We start from the raw sequence: 12,145 nt of genomic DNA, 5'->3' as shown, positions 1-12,145 counted from the left end.
GAAAGCATAGGGTGCATTAAGAAATTTCCAAGGAATAATGTACTTGCTACCACTAACTTGTACCTGATACCTCCATATAATCTTTAATTTGACCATAATATTTTTTTAAAATTGAAAAATAAAAAACAACGTCTTTTACCAAATATTTGTTGAAAAATACCGGATTTCATAGTAACGGTTTTCATCAAACATGCATTTTTACTCAATATTTTTATAGGACACCGAATATTTCGCAAAATTCGTGCTTTTTTACCGGTATTTTGGAATTGCCAATAATTTTGAAATATTTGATATAATTTCAATTTTTTGTTGCATGTTTATTGAATTTTTCTATAAATCCGGTATGAACATTATGTGTTTTATTAGATTTTTTAAAATAGTCAGTAAAAATACATACATTCATCTCGAATATTTATAAATAGTCAATAAAAATGAATTTATGCATACCATATTTTTTTAAATTGTTGGTATATATAGAGTTGTCACCGAATATTTCAAAAAATATGATAGTTCAATAATTTTATTAACTTTTGGGTATTTCCTTTGTGTGTGTGTAGTGGGGGAGAATAGGAAGAGACGGGAAAATCATACCTAAATTGAGTGAGAGAGCGGTTGTAGAGAGCTTTGATGGAGGCAGAAGAGATGATGGAGACAGTCATCTGCAGACTAAGGCGAGCAGAGTAGTCCTCATTGGTTCTCACCATAGGAAGATCATGTAGTCTTTTGGGCCATGTACTTTCCAGCATAAAGGAGGCAGAGTTGGTTGTTCCATAGATCATGATGTTGAGTTAGATGTTGTCGTTATTGATGATGTTGAGACAGGGGTGACTGTTCAGGATGATACAAAGGTGCTCATTCAAACTGATCAGAAGATTCCCTATTTTGGCAGAAAAAGAGGTGTCGACCCAGACTAAGATAGAGGTGCATGTTCAGTGACATGCATGGGGTTTCCCCAGAGAGCCTTCTAACTCTCCCTTGCTCATCGGGTACTTTAATTATGGGGCATTTAGATTATGGCAGCGAAAGATATAAATACTTTAATTTAAGTGCTTTGATTGAACATAATTGATAATTTATGTTTTATTTGTCACAAAAGCATAGATGATGAGAAGCTTCAACGCCAATATTTAATGTTGAAGAGGGCTCCTTGAGTTCTAGCACATGTATATTCCAATATTTTAGTATAAAGATTATGGTTTTCCTCTCTTGACCGAAAATTGATATTACATTAACTTAAACATGTTAGCGCCGATCTTGATTGTATTTTTCATATCTCTCCTTAAGGGATTTAAATGAATTATCCATTTGCTACTATAAATAATACTAGTATGTTTTATGACAAAACTATCACCCCATTCAATTAAAATTGAGGTCAAATGTCATGGAATGCGCCATTTTATTTTTTAAAATTAAATCTTATCATTGAGTGCTTCATATTCTGCTTGGTTGTTGCCGGCGGTGAACCCGGTCTTTAGTGCTTGCTAAATAACTATATTGTTGGTCCTTCAAGCACTATTCCTGCACAACTGCTTTTCACATTGGAGGTGTCGTCTATGGATAAGGATCATTCATAAGGTGGATCTTCTACGACAGGCGGGTTGTGGTCAACTACAAAGCCGTCATGGGCTTGAGATTTGTTACTTCCTCTTGGAACGTATTGGATGTCGTATTTCGATATCTCTACCGACCAATGTACCATTATTTCCTCCAGGTCATGTTTCTTTAGCACTTGGCAGACGATATAATTGGTTTTCACTAAGATAACATGCCCTTAGAAGTACGGTCAAAGTGTTCTCGATGCGGTGACCACTGCTAATGTGAGCTTCTTAATCTTCTGGTAGCGTGTCACAACGCCTTTGAAACCTTTTCTTACAAAACATACATGTCTCTCCACTTTGTCTATTTCCTGAAAGAGGAATGTACTCATCACCCTTTCAGTGACCGAGAGGTAGAGGAACAAGGGTGAGCCTTTCTATAGGCGAGTAATGATCAGGGGAGATGTAAGGAACTCTTTAATTTTGGAGAAGGCTTTTTCACATTTGGGAATCCACTCTAACTTCTCCTTCTTCATGAGGGCGGTAAAGAAAAGGAAAACCTTATCGCCTGCACAATAGAGGAAACGAGAAAGGGAGGCGAGGCATCTAGTAAGTTGTTGCACCCCTTTCACATTAATGGGACTCCTCATATCAATGAGCGTTTAACGTTTGTCAGGATTGACTTCAATTCCTCCTCATCAGCATGAGTCCCGTAAACTTCCTCACCTGTACTTGAAGGAGCATTTGACGAGATCCAGACACATATTATACTTCATTACTGATTGTAGGATGTCCTCCAGGTCATCGGCGTGGTTGTGTCTTTCTGCCTCTTTGATGGTCATGTCGTTAACATATACCTCAAGGTTTTATCCTATACGATGGGCGAAGATAACATCCATGAGTCACTGGTATATGGCGCCAGTATTTTTGAGGCTGGAAGGCATGACGTTGTAGTAGTAGTTTCCATGGTTAGACACGAAGGTGATTTTGGGGGCATCCAATCGATCCATCTTGATTTGGTTGTACCATAAGTAGGCGTTCATGAAGCTTATCACAAGGTATCCTAAGGATCTGTCGATGAAGTGCTCAATATCTAACAGCAAGTACAAATCTTTAGAACATGTGGTATTCAGATCCATGAAGTCCACACACATTTTCCATTTGTTTTTAGCCTTTCGTACTAGGAACATGTTGGCAAGCCAAGTGGGGTACTTTATTTATAAGATGAACCCGATGCTGGATAACTTTTATACTTCTTCGATGATGGTAACTCGATTTTCCTCGCCCACCTTCTGCTTCCTCTGCGCCCATGGTCTGGCGGATGGATGGATGACGAGGTAATGACTCACAACTTTAGTGTCAATCCATAGCATGACTGAGGGGGCCCGGGAAAACAAATTGATGTTTCTTTTAAGTCGCTCGACTAGCTTGTGCTCCTCCCCTACAGACAAGGAGGTGTTTATCTTTGTGACTTGATGGGCATAAGGTCCTATTTGGACTTATTCAGGTCTCCTATATGTGTGGGTCGCTCGGTATCTGCACCCAATCTGGGATCCTAACCTTCAAAGTCACCATTTTTAACTTCAGAAAGACGGACATCGACAAGAGCATGCTTTTCTCTGGATGTCTTTAGGCTGCTCAAATCAAAGTTGTGATCCATTTGTTGATCAACTTAGATGATGCTCACTCTGCCATATAGGAGAAAATATTTTAGGGTTAAATACTAGGTGGACACAACCCCTTATATGGCGTTGATGGGTGGGTGCCCAAGGATAATGTTGTAAGGTGACATGGCGTCTATGATGAGATAGTTCGCGTTGATGGTTTTGGCGTCAGTTCCCTCGCCGCAGATGTTTTTTCAAGGTCACGTAAACTATTATTTGTATCCGTTCTCCCGATAATCCTGTTAGGGAGCATGTGAAACTCTGTAGGTCGTCTAGATCCAGTCGTAACTTTTGAAAAACGTCCCATAACAACACATTGACTGAGCTTTCTAGGTCTATCAAGACACACCTCATATCCCAATTTTCGTGCTAGACAATGATGACCAAGAAATCATTGTCACGGGGGTTGATACCCAAGACATCCTCTTCGGAGAAAGCGATGTCGACCCCACTTACTCCAGTTGAATTTTTAGGGAAACCGGGGGATATGATGTTCGCAACAAGCACCTGCCTCGTGTACCCTCGCCAAGCAGCTCTGGAGAGGCTCCTCTTGAAGACACCTTCAGCGATGGTGTTTGTCGTTCGATGTGGGACTCTATTAGTCATTTCCTGAAAAAAGAAGATGAAAAGGTAGTAGTTGGAGGTGCGATCCAAGTTAGTTTTACTGGGCCTTACAATAGGCGCCATTTTATTATCAAAAAAAATGCAGGTATGTACGTATTCCCCTTAAAAGTATATAGAACAATGTATGTTTGGATTCCACAATTCGAACAAAACCAACATTAAAATTCTTTAACAAAACTAAAATTTAACAAATATTAATTTCTTACTTAATAGTTGGGAATTTAAAAAAAAAACTAATGATTCAACCAAATTTATATAATAAAAGGGAATAGTAAATTTGAGATTTAAGTAATTTTGGTTTTTTATTATTAAAAAGTAATAATTTTAATAGAATTTTTGTCTTTATAGATTGTCGTATTTTTTATTTTCACTTATGTGTTTTTTTTTTAAATAATTGAATGTTAATTTTTTTTTTTTTAGTTTTTAAAGTTAAAATTCGTAAAAAATCTGCAAATTTTTATGCGGATTTTAATTTTGAAAATAAAAACCAAAAAATATTATTAAAAAAATAATAATTGAATATTAAAATTCTTTTGGTTTTAGTTTTTAAAGTTAAAATTCGTAAAAAATCTGCAAATTTTTATGCGGATTTTAATTTTAAAAATTAAAATTAAAAAAAAAAATTATTTAAAAATTTTACTAAAAAAAAATAATAATAAAAATGGTAATACCTTACCAATATGCGTCTAGAAACTAGAATCATCTCAGTAAAATATTACTAATTGGTACTGAGTACATACAAAAGTCGAAACAATGACATAAACATTATACATTTCACAATTTTCTCGGAGATGAATACAATGAGTATGTATACACAATATGTCATTGTTTCTGACTTTTGTATGTACTCATTACTAGCTAGTAATATTTTTCTATATGTTTCTAGACGCATATTGGTAAGGTATTACAGTTGGTATCAGAGTAGGTCGATCCTCAACCTAACCGTGAGGCATCATTAGATAACTTCTTTCTTCCTCACATGTGTGTGATGCTAGCTCGATTCTACTGCCATATTATTCAGTTGTTGAACTTAATCAACTCACCGACTGGATACATGATAAGCATAATAGTGGCAGAATCGCCATGAGGACGCATTAGTCCAGAAGTGACTCGTGTTAGTAGCAAAAGTCCAGTAAATAATGATGGAAAATTGTCAGACTTAAATAGTACGCATATGCAAGGTATTATGGTTGATACAAAACAAAAATAAAATAACTAAATTATTAAAGCTAAAAGTAATCATTAAAATGCAAATAGATTTAAATTATAAAATTTAAATATAAGTGTTTAAAATTCTAAAATGCAAAATAGTGGAGTACTAGTATTTTGGAATAATCAAAAAGGGGTTTTTGAAAAATGTGTGGAGGGAAAGAGTTTCATACTTTCATCTCACTTTTAGTAATAGTTGGTTATGAATTTGTTGGGGTAAAGACAAGTAAGATGAAAATAAATTAACTCCAATATTAAAATTGATAGTACTATATCAAGTCGAAGCGTAGCAATATTAGAGGACACAATTGTGAAGTTGCATATAAACTAAATGGATCTATCAACCTGTTCATTCATACTCATAAAAGTCTCACCAGCGTGGTCCGCCATTAATGCAAGTCTATAAAAAAACAAAAACCTAATGGGCCATATTAAATTCAAATTCCAATTTCACATTCAAAATAGTAACCAAATTACACACCTCAATAAATACACAAACATTATGAAAATTAAAGTATAATAACTGTGGCAGAAAAACAGAGGTTAGTTCAACGACTCACACAACCATTTTCTCACGTGTCATTCATCTCCTCTATCTTCTCCTCCTCATTATCAATCAATTTTACAGAACAAACATCACAAAACTCACAAACCACAACAATGAAGGTAACGAAGCGACCGATCTACGCCGTCTCTAAATGGCTCCGCCGCCAACCGCCCAAAATGAAGCTCTTTCTGGCGGTTCTCTCCGGGCTTATAGTTCTGCTTTTTCTTCGCATGGTTGTTCACGACCACGATAGCCTCTTCATAGCCGCTGAGTTTGTGCATGCATTGGGAATTTGCCTCCTCATTTATAAACTCGCTCAGGAAAAAACATGCGCCGGTACATTTCATTCTTACTTTCCAATTTCAATTTTCTATTCCGGTAACTTTATATTCATTTATCGTCGATTACGAATTTAAATTTCAGATTAGGGTTTTTATGTTATAGTTTCTATTATTGCGGATTTTTTTATTTTCTTATTTATTTTATGGTATAGTTTCTATAATTGCGGATTTTTAATTTTCGTATTTATCATGAGGTCTGGTTTTTATGGTATAGTTAATAGTTTCTATATGATTGTGATTTTAGCAATGATTTGGCTTCTTGTTTTCCAGCACAGTGGAAAAGAATAACATAACTGGATGGAATAATATAATTATAAAAAAAATTGCCAATACAAAGCTTAGTGTGAAAGCTAACTATGAACATATTCTGCTAAGTGTTTCCTTTGGTATCATGGGCCAAAAAGTTCAAAGAAAAGGTGGTTCTTGTGGAGATGGAATAACTGCACCTCATGCACCCGCCTTAAATTTCAACACTTTATGCTAAAGCAAACATAAATCACAATATCATACAAATTCTGTTTGAGTTTCTTTAAATTTGCGGTGTAGCATTGCTCTTTCTTTCTCATGTGTTATATATATATCTTAATTAACAAGCTAGAAGCAGAGAGTGTGAGTTCATTAGAGGGAAAACATGGCGTGGCCTTTGAAGTCACCTCCTTTGCAACTAGTGTGCATAGTTGGGATTGTGATGTTTTTGCTGTTTGTTCCGTCTTATATAAACTTCAAGGCAACAGTGCACAAAGCCAACATCAGTTTCCACTTGTTCCTTATGATTCTGCCACTCTTGTTGATTTTTGTTGCATACTTCGTATCCAGATGTGGGCCACGGCTTTTGCTTCCGGTGGTGTTCTTTGGTCGACAAACACGTGCGCAAAGAGAAAAAGGAGGGTCGTCGCCTTGGGGCTTAGCGGCGTTGGTGGTGTTACTTTTGGTTTTGGCTTCCAAACTGTCTGACTTCAGGTCTATGTGGTCTCCACTCATTTGGAGACCCCATTAGTTGTTGTGTCATATGCAAGTCATAACATATATGTAATCCCATTTGTCTCCTATCCTAGGCATCCAGGCCCAGCCAATTTTGTGTTGTAATTTCATACTATGTGATCAATTATGGTTGGTTTATCTTGTATATGTACGTTATTGAGGAAATAAACTGAAATCAACAAAGGGGTTGATCCATGCCGTGTTTTTATCTTAGAATTTCCGGGCTTTGTAGCCTTGTATACTCTTTGATTGTTCGTTCACTTCCACCAATCTTTTTGGGGTTGCCCGGTGTTTGCATGCGTTAAGAATTTCCTTCTTCATTTACAAGCTCACCCAGGAAAAGATATGTGTAGTACTATTTTGATAGGACACCTAAACGCTTAGGCATACTCTAGAAGGTTGTAGAAAAAGTAAAATAAGAGTTAGTTAGGATATTCTTTGATTCTAGGAGAGAGAGGGAAGGGAAGTTGAGATTCATTGAGAAGTATTGTTAGAAAGTTTGTTAGGAGAGTTACTCTTTGGTTTAGAAGCTTAGCTCTGGTTTAGGAAGTCACAAAACTCTGGTTTATGCATTGTATTTTCTGTTTTCCACCATTGTAAGAGCTTGAGGCTCACCGTTTCCGGTCAATAAAATTCATTTCAACACCTTAAAATTCTGGGTTCTATCAGATTCCCTTGCCAACTTTTTCAATCTTAACTTCCAAATTGAAATCCCTTCCTCCAACGACACTCCTTTTTTTGTTTAAAAGTTTAACATCAGAATTTCAGGTTAGGATTCTGTTAAGGTGATCTTGTGGATCATCATCGCTGGTCTTAATAACTAGGCCTGTACCACTTCATAGCTTTTGTCAAATTGACATTCCTCTAATGTTTGTATAAAACCATGCCACAACCTAATTTGTTGTTGGAATCAGCGTCGCCTATTTTTTTATGGTATACTTTCTACACTTGCAGATTTTTTCCAAGTGAGATATGGAAGTACTTTTTAGTTTCAGCATCTGAAATGCAAAATTTACGTTGCTAATTGCTTTGCATTTTCCCTTTTAGATGAAAGTAGAGAACAAGCAGTTTGTTTTTGATGTGATTGCTGTTGTGTTCTACAATATATCATTGTGATTTTAGCAATAATTTGGCTTCTGGTTTTCCAGTACATCAGGAAAACTAATGAGAATGAAATAACCTTCTACCTGTTTATCTAAAATAATAATCAGTCTTTTCTTTCATTCTTAAAAAAAGCAGTCTTTTCACTTTGTGTTAAACCTTTGCAGGACTCTCACTCAAATCACAGGAACTCACAGCTATATTTCTAGCTGTTAGACTATACTGCAGTTTTGTCATGGAATACGATATACACACCTTACTCGATACTGCAACATTAGGGACAACCCTCTGGGTTATTTATATGATACGTTTCAAACTGAAATCCAGTTATATGGATGATAAGGACAACCTTGCAATATACTATGTGGTAAGTCCTCTGACATCTATTTAAGGTATGCAATCTCTTGTGTGTATCAGCTATAACAGGTTCTTTATTTATTTTCATTTGGCTACATAGCTTACCCGTCCTTCCTATTAAGCATGTCATCATTCTCAGTGCCAAATTTATCCAACAATCTAATGCCGAATAAACTTTCATTAAGAAACTTTTATTTGTTAAAGTTTGGGTTGCTCGTATGTCTTAAAGTTTGGTTTGCTCTTTTGTCTTAAAGTTTGGTTTGCTCATTTGTCTTAAAGTTTGGTTTGCTCTTTTGTCTTAAAGTTTGGTTTGCTCTTGTGTCAAACGAGGTTTCAAAGTGTATTTTGCATTTTGTGGTACTTACTGATGATTTCTCTTGTGCAAAACCATAGAGCCTGATGTCTCATAGTGAGAAATGTGATTTTGGAGAATTTTTGGTTTATTTTGAAGAAAATGTATTGAAGAATAAAAAATTTACAATCTCAATATGGGTTCAATGTCACAGAAATTTCATCTATCATATTGATGAATTGTGTTTTTTAAATCTGAATATTAAAATCCTTTGGTTGGAAGAATTTTATTTTTGATAGAATTTACTTGGTGAAAAGGACATACATCTAAGTGAATAGAGGATCAGTTGCTGTGAGTATGGATGGAGTGTGTTAATTTTCTTATACCAAAATACAGGTGATTCCTTGTGCTGTACTGTCTTTGTTCGTTCATCCCACAACCCAGCATCATACTATTAACCAGATTTTCTGGGCTTTTTGTGTTTATCTTGAAGCTGTATCAGTTCTACCTCAATTGCGAGTCATGCAGAACACTAAGGTCTCTTAAAAATATATTTCAGTCTGTTCCTTTTACTTTACTATCTTTTAATTGTTTGAAACTGTTTGTAGTTAATTCTGAAATTGAACTTTCAGATTGTTGAACCATTCACAGCACACTATGTTTTTGCCCTTGGAATTGCAAGGTTCTTGAGTTGTGCACATTGGGTCCTCCAGGTTTGTTGGGATTTTGACTTCTAAGATGTTTTTATCATCCAGTTCTGAAAATATTTAAAACTATTTTATCATAGTATCCTCTAATTGAGTATCATCAATAATTTTCATATTTATACCTTGGCTTTATTATAAACCTTTGCTCGCGTTGTTGTGTATCACACTTCTACTTCAAACTAGTTTACCAAACGACTTTTAGAGTATCATGACCTTTGGCTTGTTGTTATATTTACGATCTTATCCTACTCAGGTATTAGATACCCGCGGTCAACTACTAACTGCTTTGGGTTATGGATTGTGGCCTTCTATGGTACTTGTATCAGAAATTGTCCAAACCTTCATCCTGGCAGATTTTTGCTACTACTACATCAAGAGGTGGATGACAAATACTCATAACATGCAATATGTCTCTTTATATGCTCTTTTAAACTATCTGACTCTTTTTCTCTTTGTCTTCAGCCTTGTTGGGGGACAGCTCGTTGTTCGGCTTCCTTCAGGAGTTGTGTAATTTTAACTTTCATTTTTCAGTTTCCTTCAAGTTGGATTCTCCTTTTGATGCGATATCGATTTAGGTCATTGTTAACAGAGGTCAGAATGTAATATATGTGTAACTCAGACATTTAATACAAGTTAGTTTATCCTCATATTTCTTCTCTGTGATCACTTTTTCACATTTAAAAAATAATAATTATCATATCTCCCGGGACGGCAATTTGAGACTATTCCTTAGTCCACTATCTTAACTGAAAGGCCTCAAAATATAACTTATTTGAAACTATAGATAACTTTCAGTACCCAAATCTCTCCTTGTACAATATATTGGCTAGTGGCTATATTCTGGGATTCTAGAAAATGCTGGTGGCTGATTTTACTCACTTCCAAATTCCAAGTTCTTTCATTGGGTATCAACAAAATTTGAACTTTCATATTGGAAAGACCATTTGGGCGAAGGGAAATTCGATGTATCTATCAGTTGTCTATTGTTGTGAATAGGACTGTTAAAGAAAAGTAAAGAGCTTGTGATTGTATCTGCTGCAAAAAACCATGTCTTCTGCATATGGTCATTCAAATGTTTACTCTTTTTTTCTTTTTTATACCCTTATTTGAGTAACATATTTTCCCCTCTTCTTGAAGGCATTATTCCCTTTAGTTCTATATCTGCCTTTTCTTTCTGTTTTTTTTTTTTAATCAAACATTTTATAGAACAAATTACCTTTATCTTGTTAACAGAGCACCAATCTTAATCATGTTTAGTTTTCATGTCTTGATATGAGACTATTACTAGTTATTGGCATATTGCCTTCCCATACTTTCGTCTAACAGTTTAATAGGCATTGCATATTGAACCTTCTTTCATACGTACCTTCTTTCATACGTATGACAGTAAAATCAGTTCAATTGCACAGATTTTAAAGGTTCAGTCAGAATTGAAATATATATAAGCACTTCAATTCTTTAATTTTAGAATTGGTTTGGTTTGGAAGCACAAGAATCCACTGAACCCAACAAGTTGAGTGCAAATGGGTCTTCAAAGTGAAGAAGAATCTTGATGGGATAATTAGCAAATGGATCTTCAAAGTGAAGGAGAATTTTGATGGGACAGTCAACAAGTACAAAGTTCGACTTATAGTCAAAGGTATCATCAACAGTTTGACTCTGGCCTCAATGAGGCTTACAACAAATTGACATTAATAATGTCTTCCTCAATGACTCTTCAAAAATATGTGTATATGTCTCAACCACCATACAACAAATTGACATTAATAATGTCTTCTCCAAACGACTCTTCAAAAATACGTGTATATGTCTCAACCACCCGGCTTTGAAAAATAAGATTCAACTTTAGTTTGCAAATTGAATAAAGCCTATGGCCTCAGGCAAGTTCAATGAGCATGGTATGCGAAATTTACTCAAGCATAGAATTAATCAACTTGTGAATTTGATTGGATTATTCATTCATTTATTTCCATCAAGGCCTAACTATTTATAGACTAGTCTATGTTGATGACATTCTCGTCACATGGTCATCATCTATTCTGATTCACAAGTTGATTGATGCTTTTCATGCCACATTTGCACTAAAAAGGCTATAGGAAAATCAAAGCATTTCTTAGATATTGAGGTAAAGCACTTGACGACTTTATGCTCCTCACACAATCCAAGTATATTATAGATCTTCTTACTCGAGTCAAAATGAACAATGCAAATGGCGTATCCACTACTATGATGAACAACTGCAAATTGAGCAAACATGACTTATATTCCTTCTCAGACCCTCACCTGTAACGATCTATGGTATGTGCTCTCCAATACGTGACTCTTACTAGGTCAAATATTGCTTTCAGTGTAAAGAAGGTTTATCAAATTATGGCCTCTCTTTTGGACTCTCATTAGTTTGTGGTCAATAGAATCCTAACACAAGTTTTCTTTAAGGGCTTATAATGACTCAAATTGGATGAGGATCCGAATGATAGTAGGTTTACCTCTGCTTCTTGCATCTTCTTTGGAACTTACCTTGTATCATGAAGCTCCAAAAAACAACCTCATGTTGCTAATCGAGGCAGAGTATCGTGTCTTAGAACACACAATTTTAGAGCTTCTCTAGTTAGACCCTTTCTTGACTGAGTTTGCAGTCCATTTCTTGCCTCCCACACTTCTCTGTGATAATTATAATGTTGTGTTTCTGTCTCACAATCTGATACTTCATGGGCATATGAAACATATTGAGCTAGACATACACTTTGTGAGGGAGAAGGTCATAGCTAACAAGATGAAGATCCAACA

At 35.5% G+C, this 12,145-nt stretch overlaps 1 protein-coding gene across 1 annotated transcript; it reads left to right on the top strand.

Annotated features, from left to right (window-relative positions):
- Nucleotides 1–5,537: 5,537 nt before the first annotated feature.
- On the top strand, nt 5,538–10,398 carry LOC131660258 (uncharacterized). Its single transcript, XM_058929465.1, has 6 exons — nt 5,538–5,915; nt 8,170–8,369; nt 9,048–9,188; nt 9,284–9,364; nt 9,612–9,736; nt 9,821–10,398. The coding sequence occupies exons 1-6, from the start codon at nt 5,693–5,695 to the stop codon at nt 9,867–9,869; spliced, it is 819 nt and encodes a 272-aa protein (XP_058785448.1). The 5' UTR covers nt 5,538–5,692; the 3' UTR covers nt 9,870–10,398.
- The last annotated feature ends 1,747 nt before the right edge of the window (nt 10,399–12,145 follow it).

The sequence above is a fragment of the Vicia villosa genome, linkage group LG3 (genome assembly GCF_029867415.1).
Source record: "Vicia villosa cultivar HV-30 ecotype Madison, WI linkage group LG3, Vvil1.0, whole genome shotgun sequence".
NCBI classification, from domain to species: Eukaryota; Viridiplantae; Streptophyta; class Magnoliopsida; order Fabales; family Fabaceae; genus Vicia; species Vicia villosa.
This window is presented reverse-complemented; position numbering and strand designations above follow the sequence as displayed.

What these genes read in the sequence shown, in the direction of transcription:
- LOC131660258 (XM_058929465.1), top strand. Translation starts at nt 5,693, where the DNA reads ATGAAGGTAACGAAGCGACCGATCTACGCCGTCTCTAAATGGCTCCGC. An exon ending in GAGTCATGCAGAACACTAAG is followed by an intron (nt 9,189 to 9,283) that starts GTCTCTTAAAAA and finishes TTGAACTTTCAG; the next exon opens with ATTGTTGAACCATTCACAGC. An exon ending in TGCTACTACTACATCAAGAG is followed by an intron (nt 9,737 to 9,820) that starts GTGGATGACAAA and finishes CTTTGTCTTCAG; the next exon opens with CCTTGTTGGGGGACAGCTCG.